This window comes from Bombina bombina, chromosome 2 (genome assembly GCF_027579735.1).
Source record: "Bombina bombina isolate aBomBom1 chromosome 2, aBomBom1.pri, whole genome shotgun sequence".
NCBI lineage: Eukaryota > Metazoa > Chordata > Amphibia > Anura > Bombinatoridae > Bombina > Bombina bombina.
This window is the reverse complement of record NC_069500.1, coordinates 483,143,934-483,166,669: the sequence shown is the minus strand read 5'-3', so window position 1 is coordinate 483,166,669 and position 22,736 is coordinate 483,143,934. Positions and strand designations below refer to the sequence as shown.

The following is a 22,736-nucleotide window of genomic DNA, read 5'->3' as shown; positions in this document are numbered from 1 at the left end:
TTAAAAATGGTTCCTCCAAAATAAAAGCTATACCTAATGTTGTATTTATACCTGATAAGCCTGATAAAAAAAAATGCAGATTTTTTTTTTTAGAATTATATTGTTATCCTAGGTTAGAAAGCTTGTTCTTACCTGTATCATGTTATTTCCATATTCAGTTTAAGGAAGTTTACCATGACATCTCATGAGAGTTAAGTAACATCTCATGAGATCACAGTAAAAGAGTTCATGACCTCAGCACTGCTGATTGGCTGCTGTTCATTTCTTCCTTCTTTTCCAGCTTTTATTGCACTGCTGCTTAAGGTATTAATTTTCCTTACCCAGGTGGTGTTCGAATGGTGTATCCCTCTGCATTTGTTCTTATTGCGCACAGTGACCTGCCACATCCTGTCAGTGTGGGAAACACCGGGCACAACAGCATAAATGGGCAGCAGAACGTAATTTCTCAAGACCCCAGCCCATGCAGGATGCCTCTTACTCCACCAACCTCACCTGATCAAGCCACTCGAGGTAAGCCACATTCCTTTGTTCCTTGCGAATTGTATCCTAATATAGATTTACAGTATTATGTACAGTGGATATAAAAAGTCTACACACCCCTGTTAAAAAACAACCGAATGTCTTGTGATTATAAGGTTTTTTCTGTCCCTTTAACCCCTTAATGACCACAGCACTTTTCCATTTTCTGTCCGTTTGGGACCAAGGCTGTTTTTACATTTCTGCGGTGTTTGTGTTTAGCTGTAATTCTCCTCTTACTCGTTTACTGTACCTACACATGTTATATACCGTTTTTCTCGCCATTAAATGGACTTTCTAAAGATACCAATATTTTCATCATATCTTATAATTTACTATAAAAAAATTATAAAATATGAGGAAAAATGGAAAAAAAACACACTTTTTCTAACTTTGACCCCCAAAATCTTTTACACGTCTACAACCACCAAAAAACACCCATGCTAAATAGTTTCAAAATTTTGTCCTGAGTTTAGAAATACCCAATGTTTACATGTTGTTTGCTTTTTTTGCAAGTTATAGGGCAATAAATACAAGTAGCACTTTGCTATTTACAAACCACTTTTTTTTTCAAAATTGGCGCTAGTTACATTGGGACACTATCTTTCAGGAATCCCTGAATATCCCTTGACATGTATATATTTTTTTTTAGAAGACATCCCAAAGTATTGATCTAGGCCCATTTTGATATATTTCATGCCACCATTTCACCGCCAAATGCGATCAAATAAAAAAAATTGTTCACTTTTTCACAATTTTTTTCACAAACTTTAGGATTCTCACTGAATTTATTTACAAACCAATTGTGCAATTATGGTACAAATGGTTGTAAATGCTTCTCTTGGATCCCCTTTGTTCAGCCAATTTTGGTATATTTCATGCCACCGTTTCACTGCCAAATGCGATCAAATAAAAAAAAAAATAAAAAAAAAAACTTTACATTTTTCACAATTTTAGGTTTCTCAATGAAATTATTTACAAACAACATGTGCAATTATGGCACAAATGGCCGTAAATGCTTCTCTGGGATCCCCTTTGTTCAGAAATAGCAGACTTATATGGCTTAGGCGTTGCTTTTTGGTAATTAGAAGGCCGCTAAATGCAGCTGCGCATCACACGTGTATTATGGCTAGCAGTAAAGGGGTTAATTAGGTAGCTTGTAGGGAGCTTGCAGGGTTAATTTTAGCTTTAGTGTAGAGATCAGCCTCCCACCTGACACATCCCACCCCCTGATCCCTCCCAAACAGCTCCCTTCCCTCCCCCACCGCACTATTGTCCCTGCCATATTAAGTACTGGCAGAAAGTCTGCCAGTACTAAAATAAAAGCTCTCTTGCAAAAAATTTTTAAGCATATTTACATATGCTTCTGTGTAGGATCCCCCCAACCTCCCTGTTCTCCCCCCCCCCCCCCCCAAACAGGTATCTAACACTCCCCCTCTAACCTATTAGGATCCATCTTGGGTACTGGCAGCTGTCTGCCAGTACCCAGTTTACAAAAAAGGATTTTTTTTAAATTTTATTTTTATTTTTCTGTAGTGTAGCTTCACCCCAAAAGATAACCCCCCTCCCAGATCCTTTAGATCATTTATAATTATATTTTATTAACCCCCTCTCTCCCACTTTGCTGCTATGCATTTTCCGTAGCATAGTGGTTCCCACCCGCTCTCTCCCTGTTCACGCGCCCGCCACCCCATGCACACACGTCCGTGCACGCCCCCGGCGATCCCGCCCCCAATCCTGCCCCCCTCTCAGTAGAAGGACCCATCGATGGCCACCCACTTCGGCTCCCACCCACCAACGATTGCGGCCATTGATGGGCCGGTGCAGAGAGGGCCACAGAGTGGCTCTCACTGCACCGGAGTTGTAAAAAAGGTTATTTCAGGATGCCTCAATATCGAGGCATCCTGCAATAACCGGAAAGCGTCTGGAAGCGATCAGGATCGCTTCCAGCTGCTTTCTAGACTGACGATATACAGGGTACGTCCTCGGTCGTTAAGGGTACTGTATATTTTTAGAGGACATACCCTGTACGTCGTCGGTTGTTAAGGGGTTAAACTATTAAGCCTTGAATCCCTTTTATTTGTTATCATAATCTCAATGCTAGCCTATATACAGTGGATATAAAAAGTCTACACACCCCTGTTAAAATGTCAGGTTTCTGTGATGTAAAAAAAATAGACAAAGATAAATCATTTCAGAACTTTTTCCACCTTTAATGTGACCTATAAACTACACAACTCAATTGAAAAACAGACTGAAATCTTTAAGGTGGAGGGAAGTAAACAATAAAAAACCTAAAATAATGTGGTTGCATAAGTGTGCTTATAGCTGGGGATGTAGCTGTGTTCAGAATTAAGCAATCGCATTCAAAACCATGTTCAATAAGAGTCATCACACACCTGCCATAATTTAAAGTGCGTCTGATTAACCCCAAATAAAGTTCAGCTGTTCTAGTAGGTCTTTCTTGACATTTTCTTAGTCGTGTCCTACACAAAAGCCATGGTCCGCAGAGAGCTTACAAAGCATCAGAGGGATCTCATTATTAAAAGGAATCAGTCAGGAGAAGGGTACAAAAGATTTTCCAAGGCATTAGACCATGGAACACAGTGAAGACAGTCATCAAGTGGAGAACATATAGCACAACAATGACATTACCAACAACTGGATGTCCCTCCAATATTGATGAAAAGACGAGAAGAAAACTCGTCTGGGAGGCTACCAAGAGGCCTGCAGGAATATCTGGCAAGTACTGGCTGTGTGGTACATGTGACAACAATCTCCCATATTCTTCATATGTTTGGGCTTTGGGGTAGACGGCAAGACGGAAGCCTTTTCTTATGAAGAAGAACATCCAACCCCAGCAAAATTTAGCAAAAACACATCTGAAGTCTCCCAAAAGCATGTGAGAAAAGGTGTTCTGGTCTGATGAAACCAAGGTTAACTTTTTGGCAATAATTCCAAAAGATATGTTTGGCGCAAAAACACTGCATATCACCAAAAGAACACCATACCCACAGTGAAGCATGGTGGTGGCAGCATCATGCTTTGGGGCTGTTTTTCTTCAGTTGGAACTGGGGCCTTATTCAAGGTAGAGGGTAGTGATCCACCGAAATAGAAATTCTGGACCGAAACCGAATCCGAAAATCCGGGATGCACTTGGCCGAAAACCGAAACTGATACCGAAAATGTATTTTTTTCAAATTAATTTTATTAGTTTTTTTTTTTTGCATAATTAGAGCCAATAAAAAAATCCCACACTTTTATTGAATGTAACACACTAAAATTGGACAAAAATATCTTCAAACAATAATAAGCTACACAATAATTTTACCAAGAAAAAAAACAGGCAAACGATTATTCCATTTTCGGCAAAAATGTTTCTGCGACCAAAATTTTGGTCTATCCCTACTTAAAACAATTATAAATATCAATATACTGGATTATTCTTCATTTAGTTCTATGTAACAGAATCATATTTAACAGGTTTTTTTTTTTACTAATTTATCCAAATAAAGTATAGTCCTAGAAAACTCATATGCAGAACAGGAAGTCAAGTAATAAACTTAAACAGCAGCTCTAGGCTAGCATCAAATTTGAAACATGCTACACAATAATTTTACTGAAAATAACAGGCTAAAAAAACGAAAAACGAAATAGCCAAAAATTTCTGCGGCCGAAATTTCGGTGCATCCCTAGTAGAGGGAATTATGAACAGTTCCAAATACCAATCAATATTGGCACAACACCTTCAGGCTTCTGCTAGAAAGCTGAACATGAAGAGGAACTTCATCTTTCAGCATGACAACGACCCAAAGCATACATCCAAATTAACAAAGGAATGGCTTCACCAGAAGAAGATTAAAGTTTTGGGATGGCCCAGCCAGAGCCCAGACCTGAATCCAATCGAAAATCTGTGGGGTGATCTTAAGTGGGCTGTGCACAAGAGATGCCCTCACAATCTGACAGATTTGGAGTGTTGTTGCAAAGAAGAGTCTGCAAATCTTGCCAAGTCAAGATGTGCCATGCTGAAAAACTCATACCCTAAAAGACTGAGTGCTTTAATAAAATCAAAAGTTGCTTCAACTTTAGATTTTTTTTTATTTTTTCTTCCCTTCACCTAAAAGATTTCAGTTTGTTTTTCAATTGAGTTGTGTAGTTTATAGGTCACATTAAAGGTGGAAAAAGTTCTGAAATGATTTATCGTTGTCATTTTTTTACATTACAGAAACCTGCCATTTTAACAGGGGTGTGTAGACTTTTTATATCCACTGTATATAGGCTAGCATTGATATTGTGATAACAAATAAAGGGATTCAAGGCTTAATAGTTTAAAGGGACAGTAAAAACCTTATAATCACAAGACATTTTGGTTGTCTGCTATAGAATAACGTATTAGTCGAGTCAAAATTAAACTTTCATGATTCGGATAGAGTGTTAAATTTTATTTCATTTATCAAATTTGCTTTGTTCTTTTGGTATCTTTTATTGAAGAGTATAAAGGCTCATAAGAGCTCAGTAGTATGCACGTGTCTCTAGTACTCTATGGCAACAAAGTTTTGCAACGTATAACAAAGCCTTTTTTTTTTCTTTTGAAGCCAAACTCCACCCACCATTTGCCTTATTTGGAAGATCCAATCTGGGCTTTATTGTACAGACAAGGCGGCTAGTTACTGTCACAATGTTAGTATAAAGTGAACTGTTTTGCAGTTATCTGATAAAGTTAGACAGATGTGTAGCAGAGTTAGTCTTGAGAAGACAGCAGGGTGCATTCCAAGTTCATAGAATTAAAAATTGCGCATTTTCAAAGCTAAATTAAATGAAAGGGGGCAAAATAGATAATGAAAATATATTGCAAACAGTTTATACCAAAATCTCACTTGTCCCTTTTAAAGCAGGCGTCTGCAACCTTGGGCCCCCAGATGTTTTGGAACCACCATTCCCATGATGCTTAGACACTCTTTAGGCTGTCTGAGCATCATGGGAAATGTAGTTCCAAAACATCTGGGGGCCCAAGGTTGCTGACCCCTGCTTTAAAGGGACTTGAAATCCACATTTTTTCTTTGATGATTCAGATAGAACATTCTTAAACACCTTCCCAATTTACTTCTATTATAAATTTTGCTTCTTTTTGTTATTATCCTTTGTTGGAGTAGCAATGCACTACTGGAAGCTAGCTGATCACATCGGTCCTGAGCCTATCAAGGTATGCTTTTCAACAAAGGAAATCGAGAACTAAGCAAATTAGATACTAAAAGTAAATAATGACGTTGTTTAAAATGGTAGACTCTATCTGAATCATGGAAGAAAAAGTTTGGGTTTCATGTCCCTTTAATGTTTTATCGCTTAGAAAATGTAGTCTTGATAATTCATGATGGCTCTATTTAGTGATATTGGTTCATTTTTAAATTCTCTATCCTTGTACTGCATTTACAAATGTAAGGGGAGGTCCATGAACAAGAATCTGAGATTTCACTGCAGTCAGCAGACATGGAAGTAAATTGAAAACGTCAGCATGTTTGAAATGCTAGTGTGCATCTGAGTAAATGATGCAGACTTTCATTCATGATTTTTACTTAAAAATGCTATAATCCGCTGCTTTAAAAAAAAAATGCTATAATCCGTTATCTTTTTTTATTTTATCATTCTACTAAAATAACCTCCTCTGTTTGCCCAGCGAAAAGCTATATATCTTTCCTAAGATATGGAGTGTCCACAGCGTCAATTACTAGTGGGAATATCACTCCTGGCCAGCAGGAGGAGGCAAAGAGCATCACAGCAGAGCTGTTAAGTGTCACTCCCCTACCCATAATCCCCAGTCATTCTCTTTGCAAAGCAGTTTGGAACTTGTAAGGTGGTCCTTAATGCGTTTTCCTAACATGTTGCTGCCCTAGTACAGAAAGCCAGAGTAGGTTTACACTGTTCTTTCTTTTTTCCACAAGCCTCTGTAAGGTGTTGGCGTCCTTTCACGCCTGGTGAGCTGTCTCCCTGCCGGACAGCTAGATTGCAGGTAAGTGCCTTTTTGTCTTCTAGGTTTGGAGACTAGCACTTAAAGGGATTTTCTGCAGCATTTAAGGGGACAAAATGGGTCATTAGTAGGATTATTGTATGGCAGAGTGCAGGCACATTTTGTGTATGTGATATAGACTAAACGGTTAATTCTTATGGGTATGAAGGAGTTAAAGGGACACTAAACCCACATTTTTCTTTCATGATTCAGATAGAGCATGCAATTTTAAAATTTACTCCTATTATTCATTTTTCTTCGTTCTTTTGCTATCTTTATTTAAAAAGTAGCAATGTGATGCATAGGAGCCTGCCCATTTTTGGTTGAGAACCTGGGTTATGCTTCTTATTGGTGGGTAAATGTAAGCCTCCAATAAGCAAACGTTTTCCATGGTGCTGGACATAAAATGGGCTGGCTGCTAAGATTTACATTCCTGCTTTTATAATAAAGATAGCAAGAGAACGAAGAAAGATTGATAATAGGAGTATATTAGAAAGTTGATTAAAATGTCATGCTCTATCTGAATCATGAAAGAAAAAAATTGGGTTCAGTGTCCCTTTAACCTTTTTAAGACTGGCTTAAACAATATTTATTTTCTTAATATTTATTAGTCTGGGCTGTGTGTTTTTGGCACTGTAGTGTACAGAAAACGCAAGAGGAATAAACGATATTGGAGAAACATATGTATTCTAGCTTGTTAGCTAGTCCCCTCAGTATCGGAGCAGCCGGAGGGCAGGCCTAGACTGAGCGGGTTAGTGTTTTGCGTGCACTTTCCTAATTGCGCAGCTAGGTTTTTTTGCCTCGGTCACATGACTTCCTTCCTTTCCGCTCCTCAGTCTGATTTGGAGCAGTGTCAGCTGAGACCGAAGTCGCTTCTACACTATTCTGACTCTTAATCTGGAAGGGGCAGGTAGGCACCTCAGTTCTGCTAAGGTATAGAGGGTGAGTCTGTGAGGTTTATTTTTGAATGCAATTGCTCTTCATTACCTTAGGAAAGAGTTACCACACTGAGCTAAAAAAATTTAATGTCACAGTATTTTTTATTTATTTTTTAAATTTTTTAAATAACTTTTTTCTATTTTTTTACCCATATCATGGAGAGGTTTCAAGTCTCTGGTCCTTGTGATATACTTGTTTACTATGCTTACAGGCACCGATTGTTTTGCCTATGCAATTTTGTGCTTCTTGTTAAGCTAAGACTATAGAGTGTAAAAATAAAATATTGCTCAGTGAGTCTAATGTCTCTCAGGATGATGCTGTTCAGGCAATGCCAAAGTCTTCTCCTCTAACGTCCCACGCCTCTATGGCGTCACATTCAGTGACTTGCAGTTCCTCTCAGCCTCCTGGCGGAGTTTATTGGCCTACAGATTTTGCTGCTTAGGTATCTTCTGCGGGAAAATGCAAGAGGAAAATTAGAGATTCAGATAAAAAGGTTGCTGTTCTTCCCACTGCTACTCAGGTTGCCCTCTCTCATAAGTCTAAAGAGGAGGATATGTCGGTAGCTTCTGAGGGGGAAATCTCAGTTTCGGACAGTATAATTCCTTCATCGGATGCTGAAGTAGTATCCTTCAGATTTAAGCTTTAACACCTTTGTGTATTGTTAAAGGAGGTTTTGGCTACTTTGGACGACTCCAATCTGCCTGTCGTCAAACCTAAGAAATCCAGTAAACTTAATAAATAGTTTGATGTTCCTTCCTCTGTGGAAGTTTTTCCTGTTTCAGACAGTGCAACAGAGATTATTGCGCAGGAATAAGAGAAGCCAGGGATACGTTTTTCCCCGTCCCCAGTTTTTAAAAAGATGTTTCCTGTCGCTGACTCCATTAAAGATTTATGGCGTACGGTGCCTAAAGTAGAAGGGGCCATTTCTACTCTGGCTAAGAGACCTACTATTCCTGTAGATGATGGCTGCTCTTTTAAGGATCCAATGTATAAAAAGCTGGAGGCTTATTTGAAGAAAATGTATGTTCATCAAGGTCTTCAATGCCACTGTGTCTAGTCCGGCATCTTATTGGTGCAATGCTTTGTCTGATTCTCTTCAAGTAGAGACTCATTTGGAGGAGATCCAAGACAGGATTAAGGCTCTCAAGCTCGCAAACTTTTATTTCTTCTGTTAAGTGTGATCAGTCCACGGGTCATCATTACTTCTGGGATATTACTCCTCCCCAACAGGAAGTGCAAGAGGATTCACCCAGCAGAGCTGCATATAGCTCCTCCCCTCTACGTCACTCCCAGTCATTCTCTTGCACCCAACGACTAGATATGATGTGTGAGAGGACTATGGTGATTATACTTAGTTTTATCTTCAATCAAGAGTTTGTTATTTTAAAATAGCACCGGAGTGTGTTATTATCTCTCTGGCAGAGTTTGAAGAAGAATCTACCAGAGTTTTTGTTATGATTTTAGCCGGAGTAGTTAAGATCATATTGCTGTTTCTCGGCCATCTGAGGAGAGGTAAACTTCAGATCAGGGGACAGCGGGCAGATGAATCTGCATAGAGGTATGTAGCAGTTTTTATTTTCTGATAATGGAATTGATGAGAAAATCCTGCCATACCGATATAATGTCATGTATGTATACTTTACACTTCAGTATTCTGGGGAATGGTACTTCACTAGAATTACACTGTAAGAAATACATAAAGCTGTTTAATAACTAGAGATTATGTTTAACGTTTTTGCTGGAATGTAAAATAGTTTTCATTTACTGAGGTACTGAGTGAATAAATGTTTGGGCACTATTTTTCCACTTGGCAGTTGCTTAATCTGTTTTCTGACAGTTTCTGTTCTCCCTCACTGCTGTGTGTGAGGGGGAGGGGCCGTTTTTTGGCGCTTTTACTACGCATCAAATATTTCAGTCAGCAACTCATTGTATTCCCTGCATGATCCGGTTCATCTCTACAGAGCTCAGGGGTCTTCAAAACTTATTTTGAGGGAGGTAATTTCTCTCAGCAGAGCTGTGAGAATTGTAGTTTGACTGAGATAAAAAACGTTTATTCTGTAATTTGTTTCCTGCTTTCAGAATTTGTTATCTTTGCTAATGGGATTAAACCTTTGCTAAAGTTGTGTTGTTTACAAGGATTGAGGCTATAACAGTTTCAATTTATTAATTTTCAACTGTCATAGATCTTCTGTGCTTCTTAAAGGCACAGTACGTTTTAATATTATTCTAATTGAATTGTATTTCCAAGTTGCAAGTTTATTTGCTAGTGTGTTAAACATGTCTGATTCAGAGGATGATACCTGTGTCATTTGTTGCAATGCCAAAGTGGAGCCCAATAGAAATTTATGTACTAACTGTATTGATGCTACTTTAAATAAAAGTCAATCTGTACAAATTGAACAAATTTCACCAAACAACGAGGGGAGAGTTATGCCGACTAACTCGCCTCACGTGTCAGTACCTACATCTCCCGCTCAGAGGGAGGTGCGTGATATTGTAGCGCCGAGTACATCTGGGCGGCCATTACAAATCACATTACAGGATATGGCTACTGTTATGACTGAGGTTTTGGCTAAATTACCAGAACTAAGAGGTAAGCGTGATCACTCTGGGGTGAGAACAGAGTGCGCTGATAATATTAGGGCCATGTCAGACACTGCGTCACAGGTGGCAGAACATGAGGACGGAGAACTTCATTCTGTGGGTGACGGTTCTGATCCAAACAGACTGGATTCAGATATTTCAAATTTTAAATTTAAACTGGAAAACCTCTGTGTATTACTAGGGGAGGTGTTAGCGGCTCTGAATGATTGTAACACAGTTGCAATACCAGAGAAAATGTGTAGGTTGGATAAATATTTTGCGGTACCGACGAGTACTGAGGTTTTTCCTATACCTAAGAGACTTACTGAAATTGTTACTAAGGAGTGGGATAGACCCGGTGTGCCGTTCTCACCCCCTCCGATATTTAGAAAAATGTTTCCAATAGACGCCACCACAAGGGACTTATGGCAAACGGTCCCTAAGGTGGAGGGAGCAGTTTCTACCTTAGCTAAGCGTACCACTATCCCGGTGGAGGATAGCTGTGCTTTTTCAGATCCAATGGATAAAAAGTTAGAGGGTTACCATAAGAAAATGTTTGTTCAACAAGGTTTTATATTGCAACCCCTTGCATGCATTGCGCCGATCACGGCTGCAGCCGCATTCTGGATTGAGTCTCTGGAAGAGAACATTGGTTCAGCTACTCTGGACGACATTACGGACAGGCTTAGAGTCCTTAAACTAGCTAATTCATTCATTTCGGAGGCCGTAGTACATCTTACTAAACTTACGGCGAAGAATTCAGGATTCGCCATTCAGGCACGCAGGGCGCTGTGGCTAAAATCCTGGTCAGCTGATGTTACTTCTAAGTCTTAATTGCTTAATATACCTTTCAAAGGGCAGACCTTATTCGGGCCCGGGTTGAAAGAGATTATCGCTGACATTACAGGAGGTAAAGGCCATGCCCTGCCTCAGGACAAAGCCAAAGTTAAGGCTAGACAGTCTAATTTTCGTTCCTTTCGTAATTTCAAAGCAGGAGCAGCATCAACTTCCTCTGCACCAAAACAGGAAGGAGCTGTTGCTCGCTACAGACAAGGCTGGAAACCTAACCAGTCCTGGAACAAGGGCAAGCAGGCCAGGAAACCTGCTGCTGCCCCTAAAACAGCATGAATTGAGGGCCCCCGATCCGGGATCGGATCTAGTGGGGGGCAGACTTTCTCTCTTCGCCCAGGCTTGGGCAAGAGATGTCCAGGATCCCTGGGCGCTAGAGATAATATCTCAGGGATACCTTCTGGACTTCAAATACTCTCCTCCAAGAGAGAGATTTCATCTGTCAAGATTGTCAACAATCCAGACAAAGAAAGAGGCGTTTCTACGCTGCGTACAAGAGCTCTTGTTAATGGGAGTAATCCATCCAGTTCCACGATCGGAACAGGGACAGGGGTTTTACTCAAATCTGTTTGTGGTTCCCAAAAAAGAGGGAACTTTCAGACCAATCCTGGACTTAAAGATCCTAAACAAATTCCTAAGAGTTCCTTCGTTCAAGATGGAGACTATTCGGACAATTTTACCTATGATCCAAGAGGGTCAGTACATGACCACTGTAGATTTAAAAGATGCTTACCTTCACATACCGATTCACAAAGATCATTATCGGTACCTAAGGTTTGCCTTCCTAGACAGGCATTACCAGTTTGTGGCTCTTCCATTCGGATTGGCTACAGCTCCAAGAATCTTCACAAAGGTTCTGGGTGCTCTTCTGGCGGTACTAAGACCGCGGGGAATCTCGGTAGCTCCATACCTAGACGACATTCTGATACAAGCTTCAAGCTTTCAAACTGCCAAGTCTCATACAGAGTTAGTGCTGGCATTTCTAAGGTCACATGGATGGAAGGTGAACGAAAAGAAAAGTTCACTCGTTCCACTCACAAGAGTCCCCTTCCTGGGGACTCTTATAGATTCTGTAGAAATGAAGATTTACCTGACAGAGGACAGGCTAACAAGACTTCAAAGTGCTTGCCGCACCCTACATTCCATTCAACACCCGTCAGTGGCTCAATGCATGGAGGTAATCGGCTTAATGGTAGCGGCAATGGACATAGTACCCTTTGCACGCTTACACCTCAGACCACTGCAACTGTGCATGCTAAGTCAGTGGAATGGGGATTACTCAGACTTATCCCCTTCTCTGAATCTGGATCAAGAGACCAGAAATTCTCTTCTATGGTGGCTTTCTCGGCCACATCTGTCCAGGGGGATGCCATTCAGCAGACCAGACTGGACAATTGTAACAACAGACGCCAGCCTTCTAGGTTGGGGTGCCGTCTGGAATTCTCTGAAGGCTCAGGGACAATGGAGTCAGGAGGAGAGTCTCCTGCCAATAAACATTCTGGAATTGAGAGCAGTTCTCAATGCCCTCCTGGCTTGGCCCCAGTTGACAACTCGGGGGTTCATCAGGTTTCAGTCGGACAACATCACGACTGTAGCTTACATCAACCATCAGGGAGGGACAAGAAGCTCCCTAGCTATGATGGAAGTATCAAAGATAATTCTCTGGGCAGAGTCTCACTCTTGCCACCTGTCAGCAATCCACATCCCGGGAGTGGAGAACTGGGAGGCGGATTTCTTAAGTCGTCAGACTTTTCATCCGGGGGAGTGGGAACTTCATCCGGAGGTCTTTGCCCAAATACTGCGACGTTGGGGCAAACCAGAGATAGATCTCATGGCGTCTCGACAGAACGCCAAGCTTCCTCGTTACGGGTCCAGATCCAGGGATCCAGGAGCAGTCCTGATAGATGCTCTGACAGCACCTTGGGACTTCAGGATGGCTTACGTGTTTCCACCCTTCCCGTTGCTTCCTCGATTGATTGCCAGAATCAAACAAGAGAGAGCATCAGTGATTCTAATAGCACCTGCGTGGCCACGCAGGACTTGGTATGCAGACCTGGTGGACATGTCATCCTGTCCACCTTGGTCTCTACCTCTGAAACAGGACCTTCTGATACAGGGTCCCTTCAAACATCAAAATCTAACTTCTCTGAAGCTGACTGCTTGGAAATTGAACGCTTGATTTTATCAAGACGTGGGTTTTCTGAGTCAGTTATTGATACCTTAATACAGGCTAGGAAACCTGTTACCAGAAAGATTTACCATAAGATATGGCGTAAATACCTATATTGGTGTGAATCCAAAGGTTACTCTTGGAGTAAGGTTAGGATTCCTAGGATATTGTCTTTTCTACAAGAAGGTTTAGAAAAGGGTTTATCTGCTAGTTCATTAAAGGGACAGATCTCAGCTCTGTCCATTCTGTTACACAAACGTCTGTCAGAAGTTCCTGACGTCCAGGCTTTTTGTCAGGCTTTGACCAGGATTAAGCCTGTGTTTAAAACGGTTGCTCCACCATGGAGTTTAAACCTTGTTCTTAATGTTTTACAGGGCGTTCCGTTTGAACCCCTTCATTCCATTGATATAAAGTTGTTATCTTGGAAAGTTCTATTTTTAATGGCTATTTCCTCGGCTCGAAGAGTCTCTGAATTATCAGCCTTACATTGTGATTCTCCTTATTTGATTTTTCATTCGGATAAGGTAGTCCTGCGTACTAAACCTGGGTTCTTACCTAAGGTAGTTACTAACAGGAATATCAATCAAGAGATTGTTGTTCCTTCTTTATGCCCAAATCCTTCTTCAAAGAAGGAACGTCTACTGCACAACCTGGATGTAGTCCGTGCTCTAAAATTTTACTTACAGGCAACTAAGGAATTTCGACAAACGTCTTCTCTGTTTGTCATTTACTCTGGGCAGAGGAGAGGTCAAAAGGCTTCCGCTACCTCTCTTTCTTTTTGGCTTCGTAGCATAATTCGTTTAGCTTATGAGACTGCTGGACAGCAGCCTCCTGAAAGAATTACAGCTCATTCTACTAGAGCTGTGGCTTCCACTTGGGCCTTCAAGAATGAGGCCTCTGTTGAACAGATTTGCAAGGCTGCAACTTGGTCTTCGCTTCATACTTTTTCCAAATTTTACAAATTTGACACTTTTGCTTCATCGGAGGCTATTTTTGGGAGAAAGGTTCTTCAGGCAGTGGTTCCTTCTGTATAAAGAGCCTGCCTATCCCTCCCGTCATCCGTGTACTTTTGCTTTGGTATTGGTATCCCAGAAGTAATGATGACCCGTGGACTGATCACACTTAACAGAAGAAAACATAATTTATGCTTACCTGATAAATTCCTTTCTTCTGTAGTGTGATCAGTCCACGGCTCGCCCTGTTTTTAAGGCAGGTAAATATTTTTTAATTTATACTCCAGTCACCACTTCACCCTTGGCTTTTCCTTTCTCGTTGGTCCTTGGTCGAATGACTGGGAGTGACGTAGAGGGGAGGAGCTATATGCAGCGCTGCTGGGTGAATCCTCTTGCACTTCCTGTTGGGGAGGAGTAATATCCCAGAAGTAATGATGACCCGTGGACTGATCACACTACAGAAGAAAGGAATTTATCAGGTAAGCATAAATTATGTTTTCCTATGCTACCATGCAAGTTATTAAACTGGGAGCCAAGATATCTGGCTTCGACGTGCTAGCTCGCAGGGCATTGTGGCTGAAATCATGGTCAGCTGATGTTTCTTCCAAGTCCAAGCTTCTTGTGCTTCCTTACAAGGGTAAGACCTTGTTTGGATCTGGTCTGGCAGAGATCATATCTGACATTACTGGTGGTAAAGGATCTTTTCTACCACAGGATAAGAAGAATAGACCTAAAGGACGTCAAATTAATTTTCGTTCCTTTTGTAACTTCAAAGGAAAGTCTTACTCTTTTTTTCCATGCAGGAACAGTCCAAGTCTTCTTGGAAACCCAATCAGTCTTGGAACAAGGGGAAGCAGTCCAAGAAACCCACAGCTGAATCTAAATCATTATGAAGGGTTTGCCCCCAGTCCGGGATCTGATCAAGTGGGGGACAGACTTTCTTTGTTTTATCAGGCATGGATACGAGATGTCCCAGATCCTTGGGCGGTGGATATAGTATCTCAGGGTTACAGAATGGAATTCATAACTTTTCCTCCCAGGGGCAGGTTTCTCCTCAAGATTATCTGCAGTCCAGATTAAAAGAGAGGCGTTCTTGAATTGTGTTCAGGACCTTTCTTCCCTGGGGGTAATAGTTCCTGTTCCGGTAAACTAACAGGGCCTGGGATTCTATTCAAATCTGTTCGTGGTTCCCAAAAAAGAGGGAACTTTTCGTCCTATTCTAGACCTAAAGTGTCAACAAGTTTCTCAGGGTACCGTCTTTCAAAATGGAAACCATTCGTTCCATTCTTCCCTTGGTCCAAGAGGGTCAGTTCATGACGACCATAGACCTGAACAATGCTTATCTTCATGTTCCCATCCACAGGGATCATCACAAGTTCCTGAGCTTCGCCTTCCTTGACAAACACTTTCAGTTTGTAGCTCTTCCGTTTGGCCTTGCCACAGCTCCCAGAATTTTCTCAAAGGTTCTGGGGGCTCTCTTGGCAGTAATCAGGTCTCGGGGAATTGCAGTGGCCCCCTACCTGGACAACATATTGGTTCAGTCGCCATCTTTTCAACAAGCAAACCATTGTACAGAGATCTTGTCTTTTCTACGTTCCTACGGATGGAAAGTAAATCTGGAAAAGAGTTCCCTTGTTCCAGCTACAAGGGTGTTTTTTAGGGACCATAATAGATATCCTATCTATGAACATTTTCCTGACAAAGGTCATAAAATCCAAAATTCTTTCCTCCTGCCTCTCTGCAGTCTAATGTTCGGCCATCAGTGGCTCAATGTATGGAGGTAATTGGTCTGATGGTCACTTCAATAGACATCATTCCCTTTGCTCGGTTCCATTTGAGAGCTCTGCAGTTATGCATGCTCAATAGAACGGGTGACCATTTGGATCTGTCTCAGAGGATAGATCTGGATCAGTCGACAAGAGACTCTCCTGTGGTGGCTTTCTCAGGAGCATCTGTCTCTGGGCACATGCTTCTGGAGACCTTCCTGGGTGATTGTAACTACGAACGCCAGCATACTGGGCTGGGGAGCAGTCTAGGACTCGTTAAAAGCGCAGGGTCTATGGACTCAGGAGGAGTCTGCTCTCCCCATAAACATCTTGGAATTGAGAGCAATTTACAATGCTCTGATGGCTTGGCCTCAGTTGTCCTTCGCCCGGTTTATAAGATTCCCGTCGGATAATGTCACCTCAGTGGCTTACATCAACCACCAGGGAGGAATTAAGAGTTCCTTAGCCATGAAGGAGGTGACTGAAATTGTTCAATGGGTTTAAACTCACGATTGTTGTCTTTCTGCCATCCACATTCCAGGTGTGGAGAACTGGGAAGCGGACTTCCTAAGCAGGCAGACTTTTCATCTCGGGGAGTGGGCACTCCATCCGGAGGTGTTTTCCAGGTTAACCCTCAAATGGGGGATACCGGAGTTGGATCTGATGGCGTCTCGACAGAACGCCACGCTTCCAAGGTACGGTTCAAGGTCAAGCGATGCGCAGGCCGTTCTGATAAATGCTCTAGCTGTTCCTTGGGATTTCAGTCTGGCATATATGTTCCCTCCGTTTGCTCTCCTTCCATGAGTCATTGCTCGTATCCAACAGGAGACAGCGTTGGTAATTCTAATAGCTTCTGCGTGGCCTCGCAGGATCTGGTATGCAGACCTAGTGAAGATGTCATCTCTTCCACCTTGGAGGCTGCCTCTGAAGAAGGACCTTCTAACTCTGGGTCCATTCTTTCATCCATTCCTTCATCCAAATCTCGTTTCTCTGAAGCTGACTGCTTGGAGATTGAGACTTTGATTCAGGCTCACAAGCCTGTTACTAGAAAGATTTACCACAAGGTATGGCGTAAATACCTTTATTGGTGCGAATAAGGGCTACTCTTGGTGTAGGGTCAGGATTCCTAGAATTATGTCTTTTCTCCAGGAAGGTCTGGAGAAAGGATTGTCAGCCAGTTCTCTGAAGGGTCAGATTTCTGCATTATCTATGTTGTTGCATAAACATTTGGCGGATGTGCCAGATGTTCAATCTTTTTGTCAGGCCCTGGTGAGAATCAGGCCTGTGTTTGTCTGTTGCTCCTCCTTGGAGCCTTAACCTTGTTCTTAAAGTTTTGCAGCAGGCTCCGTTTGAGCCTTTGCATTCCATAGATATTAAGTTGTTATCTTGGAAGGTTTTATTTGTTATTGCTATTCTGCTTGGAGTGTTTCGGAACTCTCAGCTTTGCAGTGTGATTCGCCTTATCTTGTTTTTCATGCTGATAAGGCGGTACTTCGTACTAAGTTGGGTTTTCTTCCTAAAGTGGTTTCAGATAAAAATATTAATCAGGAAATTGTTGTTCCTTTTCTGTCCTAATCCTTCTCATAAGGAACGTTTTGTTCCACAACTTGGCTGTTGTGCGTGCTCTAAAATCCTATCTACAGACGACTAAGGATTTTCAGAAAGTGTTGAAAGTGACGGCGCTGTCACCTCCAGGGAACCAAGCTGCCCATGTCCTCTGAGTCAACCTTGTTTCTTTCACCTCCAAAATAAGAGCTCACAATAGTGTAGCAGATTTTAGACAATGTGGTAGGCGCACAAACTGGTTGTACTCACGAGATTGCAGTTAAAATAAGCCTTTTATTAAAATCATCACAAAGGTGTCTTCAAGTGCAGCTTTAGGTTTTATTTAAAATGCAGCTCAACGCGTTTCAGCTAAAAGAAGCCTTTATCAAGAGCATAGAGTTTAAAACAATTTCTGGAACAAATGGTAACCATTTGTTCCAGAAATTGTTTTAAAATTCTGAATGAACGTCCACTTTTACTCATTAGATGCATGCTAGAGTTTAAAACCCGCTCAGGTTTACCATCACTTTAAGATGTAGTTTTCCAACCCCAGATTAAAGTGGCATAAAACCCCAATTTTTTTCTTTATTCATTATTCAGACAGAACATACAATTTTAAACAATTTTCCAATTCACTTCTATTAAATTTTCTTGGTTTTCTTGTTATCCTTCATTGAAAAGTTAAAGAGGGCGTACATGTGTCTGCATCACTATATGGCAGCAAAGAATGTTATACATTAGCAAGAGCACTAGATAGCAGCACAATTTCCTGTTATGTAGTAATCCAAAAATGTGCATGCTAACTATCTAGATATCTCTTCAACAAAGAATTCCATGAGAGTTACGCAAATTTGATAATAGAAGTCCAAACTGGCTCCTTCAAATTAGGCAAGTGGTGGGTGGAGTTTGGCTATTGAAAAAAAAAAAAAATACAGCAAGCAAGAAGATGCATGTTTTTTTTTTTAAAAAACAGGTTTAAACTTGCCAATGCTATTCAATAACAAAACATTTTATAAATAAAAGGTGGTTAGTGCCCCTTTAAGTATGCACGGTATATGCTTCTCATGCACAGAGCTCTTCATGCAGTCATAGCATTGTCTAGTGCATGAAATCTTGTGACGACAATATGCAGTGCTTTGTGCATTTATAGTAGTGCTTTACTTTGTCCATTAGGAGGTGAGAAGCGACTGGAGAAGATTAGGATATATTACCATTTTGATGAATGAAAGTCTCACTAATTTTTTTTAATTCTATCCTATGACTTGAGTGAGTATGCTCAAGTTTACATTCACTTTAAGTGTTTGGGAAGTAAAGGCAATAATGAAAATGTCCTGATCTCTAATAAAAGTATAATAGATTCATGGAATTGTGATTATTATTCCCCCTGCTGTTTTGTTTTGGAATTGCACTGACCGAATAGAGTGGAAGTAGCCAAACTGCTAAGTTATGGTTATCAGAAGAGTAAATAATTTTTGTTTTGTTTGTTATTATGGGTGCTTGAATATTGAAGATTTCTGTAGCTATGTCCTTTTTCATTCCTAAAATAGGGAGAGTCCACGGGTTCTTTTCTTACTGTTGGGAAATACAACACCTGGCCACCAGGAGGAGGCAAAGACACCCCAGCCAAAGGCTTAAATATCCCTCCCACTTCATCATTACCCCAGTCATTCTTTGCTTTCGTCACATTAGGAGGTGGCAGAGGATTGTCAGAAGATTCAGAGAGTCCTCAAAAAGGGTATCTGCCCTTCGAGATAGGACTGGAGTTTTAAGTAGTCATGTCAACCTCTCAGTGACAGTATTGATGAAAGTTAGTCTGGAGATGCAGGGAAAGTTTTTCTGCGAAACCATCCAAACTACTGCTAACAGCTTCTACGCAATCAGTGTTGACGAGTTAAACTGCCTGCTTTCTCTCACTCAATTACATGTCAGGAGCGCTGCTATAAGACTGTTGCACTTGAGAGGCTGTATTATGTTCCACAGCATGGATCCTGGAGGTAAGATTGTTTCAATTTTTACACGTAAACCGCTATAACAGGGTCACAGTGTGGCTCTATTATTATTATCATTTATTTGTAAAGCACCGCCAAATTTCGTACCACTGATGGGATCCAGAGATAATATCCTCTCAAGGGGGTTTATTGAACATTTGGGGTTAATTAATCAGTGTATTAGCAGGGAGACAAGCCTGCTAAGGCTCTTAGTCCCTCTGAGCCATCTACCTCTCAGGACTCTGCGTGCTGTGAGTTTTTTTTTACCCTTGCTACATTATCCACTCCACATGCAGTTTCCTCTGTCTTTGCTGTCCTAGCCCGCCGGGGGCTCTGGTTGAAGTCTTGGTCTGTGGATATGACTTCTAAGTCCAGACTCCTTTCTCTTCCCTTCAAGGGAAAGATTTTATTTGGTCCAGGCCTGGACTTCTTTATTTCTACAGTTACCGGAGGCAAGGGTGCCATTCTACCGCAAGATAAGAACAAGTCTAAGGAATGACAATCTTCTAATTTTCGTTACTTTCGTTCTGACAAATCCCAACGACAACAATCCTCCTCCAAGCCCGAGTAACCCAAGAGTACTTGGAAGACTGCTCAGACCTGCAATAAATCCAAGCAGAATAAGAAGCCAGCCAAAAACAAATTGTCATTTTTTCGTGGTCCCAAAGGAGGAGGGAACTTTCCTCCCAATTCTGGACCTAAAATGCTTAAACAAATTTCTCAGTCCCCCTTCCTTCAAGATGGAGACAATAAGGTCCATCCTTTCTTTAATTCTGGAAGGCCAGTTTATGACCACTATAGATCTGAAAGACGCTTTCCTTCATGTTCCAATCCACATGGAACACTTTCAGTTCCTGAGGTTTGCATTCCTGGACCAGCACTTCCAGTTCATTGCCTTTCCCTTTGGCCTAGCTACTGCTCCAAGAATCTTTACAAAGGTTCTGGTGGCTCTTCTAGCTGTTGCCAGAACTCAGGGTATTGCAGTAGCCCCATACTCGGGTGATAATCTGGTGCAAGCACCATCCTTTTGTCTTGAAGAAGAATTCTCAGAGTCCCTTCTCAGTCTTCTTCGATCACATGGATGGAAGATAAACTTTGAAAAGTTTTCTCTTATCCTATGTACCAGAGTGGAATTCCTGGGTACTATAATAGACTCAATATCCATGAGGATATTTCTAACAGACCAGAGATGTTGGAAGCTAACTTCGGCATGTCTTGCCCTCTGGACCTCCCTTGAGTCCCTCTGTGGCTGTGTATGGAAGTGATTGGTTTCATGGTGTCCTGCATGGTCATCATTTCTTTTGCCAGGTTCCGTCTCAGATCTTTACAACTGTGCATGCTGAGGCAGTGGAACGGCGATGATTCATTCAGATCTGTCATAACAGATTGTATTAGACCGAGAGAATCACTCTCTTGGTGGCGCTGTCCAGTTCATCTTTCCCTAGGGACATGCTTCTTAAGACAATCCTGGGTGATTGTGACTACGGACGCAAGCCTATCCGCATGGGGACCTGTTTGGGGTGCCAGGAAGGCACAGGGGTTGTGGACTCAAGAGTCCTCCCTTCCTCCTGATTAATATTTTGGAACTACGGTAATTTTCAGGGCCTTGCAGGCTTGGCCACTTCTGGGTTTCTTCCTAGTTTATCAGATTCCAATCAGACAACATAACCTCGGTGGCTTACATCAATCAGGGGGGAACGAGAAGTTCCTTGGCGATGAAGGAAGTATCTCAAATTCTGGAGTGGGCGGAGGCCCACAGCTGTTCGCTGTCAGCGATCCACATTCCGGGTGTGGACAACTGGGAGGTGGATATTCTCAGCAGGCAATCCTTCCATCCATGGGCATGGTCTCTCCATCCCGAGGTGTTTGCAGAGATATGCAGCAAGTGGTGGACGACGGAGATAAATCTCATGGCGCGTCTCAATACCAAGCTACCCAGGTACGGGTCGAGGGTTCCCCAAGCGGATCTAATAGATGCACTAGCAGCTCCCTGGATGTTCTAACTGATATCTTTTCCCTCCATTACCGCTTCTTCCTCGAGTGGTGGCACGCATCAAGCAGGATCGAGTATCAGTTATCCTGATTGCTCCATCGTGGCTGCAAAGGACGTGGTTCGCGGATCTAGTGGGGATGTCCTCATCTCTTCCATGGAAGTTACCTTGTAGCAGAGATCTGCTTATACAAGGTCCGTTAAAAACCTCCCCCACTTCCCTCATCCCCCAGTCATTCTTTGCCTTTCGTCACAGGAGGTTGGCAGAGAAGTGTCAGAAGATACGGAGTAGTTCCTTATGGAGGGTATCTACCCTTCAGAATGGGACTAGTGTAGTGTTGTCAGCCTCTCAGTGGATGAATGTTAGTCTGGAGATGCAGGGAGAGTCTTTCTGCGAACCCATCCAGACTCGTATTAACAGCTCCTTAACCAATACGTGTTGACGAGTTTCACTGCCTGCTTTTTTCACCCAAGTCCATGTCGGGAGCGATGCTACAAAATTGTCAAACTTGAGAGGCTGTGTTTCTGTTACACGGCATAGATTCCAGTAAGATCATTTAATTTTATACACTTTTGATAACGCAAGAAGACAGGGTCACAGTGTGGCTCCTGTTACCTGTATGGAATCATTGGTTAATATCTCCGGGAGGGGATTATTGAACAGGGGGGATTAATCACATAATGTATATATTGTGTTTATGCTGCGACATGTGTGAAAGGCTCAGGCAGATGTGGAACCTACAGGTTTTACTTTCATTTTGATTTAGCTGCAAAGCCTTTTAGGCTTGGCACACTTCTAGCTGCAGCAGGGGCGGTCCTGCATGACGCACCATGTGATTGGGTGGGGTCACATTTATCTTTTCTTCTTCCTGACTGTGCGGTTTACCAGAGACGAAGTGGTTTCTCTGCTGGGCCTGGGTCATAGGAGGTGGTGAGTGCCCCAGCCATTGGGGGTATAGAGGTGCCATTTTCTTTTTCTATTGTCCATTTTATAAGCGCAAGCTATGGAGGAGTCTGATATGTTAGAGGGTACTCCCTCTTTACCGAAATCCAATGCCTGTCTATATTGTGAGGAGGCCACGGTATACCCGCCTGCTCAATTATGTTCCACATGCCTTGATAAAGTAATTTTATCTAAGAAAGCTAATATGTTTAGTACTACTGAGCCTTCCACCTCTGAGGAGTCTCCGTCCCGTGAGGTGCGTACCCTGCAGTCATCTAATGCACATGCAGCTTCCCGTAGCACTCCTAATCCTCCATGTGTAGGGGCCCTTTTACCGCCAGACTTTATTGAGCAGTTACAAATGGCAGTGTTTGCGGCCCTCAGTGCTTTACCTCGCCCTGCTAAGCGCACGCGAAAGATCAAATATTGCTATCCTTCCCAGGGGTCATTTACTAGCTTATTGGATTTATCTGATACTAGATTATCCACT

The 22,736-nt window shown here is 42.0% G+C and overlaps 1 protein-coding gene across 1 annotated transcript in view; it reads left to right on the top strand.

Annotated features, from left to right (window-relative positions):
* The window catches only part of MED13L (mediator complex subunit 13L), a 944,653-nt gene that overhangs the window by 425,228 nt on the left and 496,689 nt on the right, over nucleotides 1–22,736 (top strand). Inside the window, 1 exon segment of the mRNA XM_053702159.1 lies at nucleotides 325–510. Within this exon segment, the coding sequence (XP_053558134.1) occupies nucleotides 325–510 (186 nt within the window).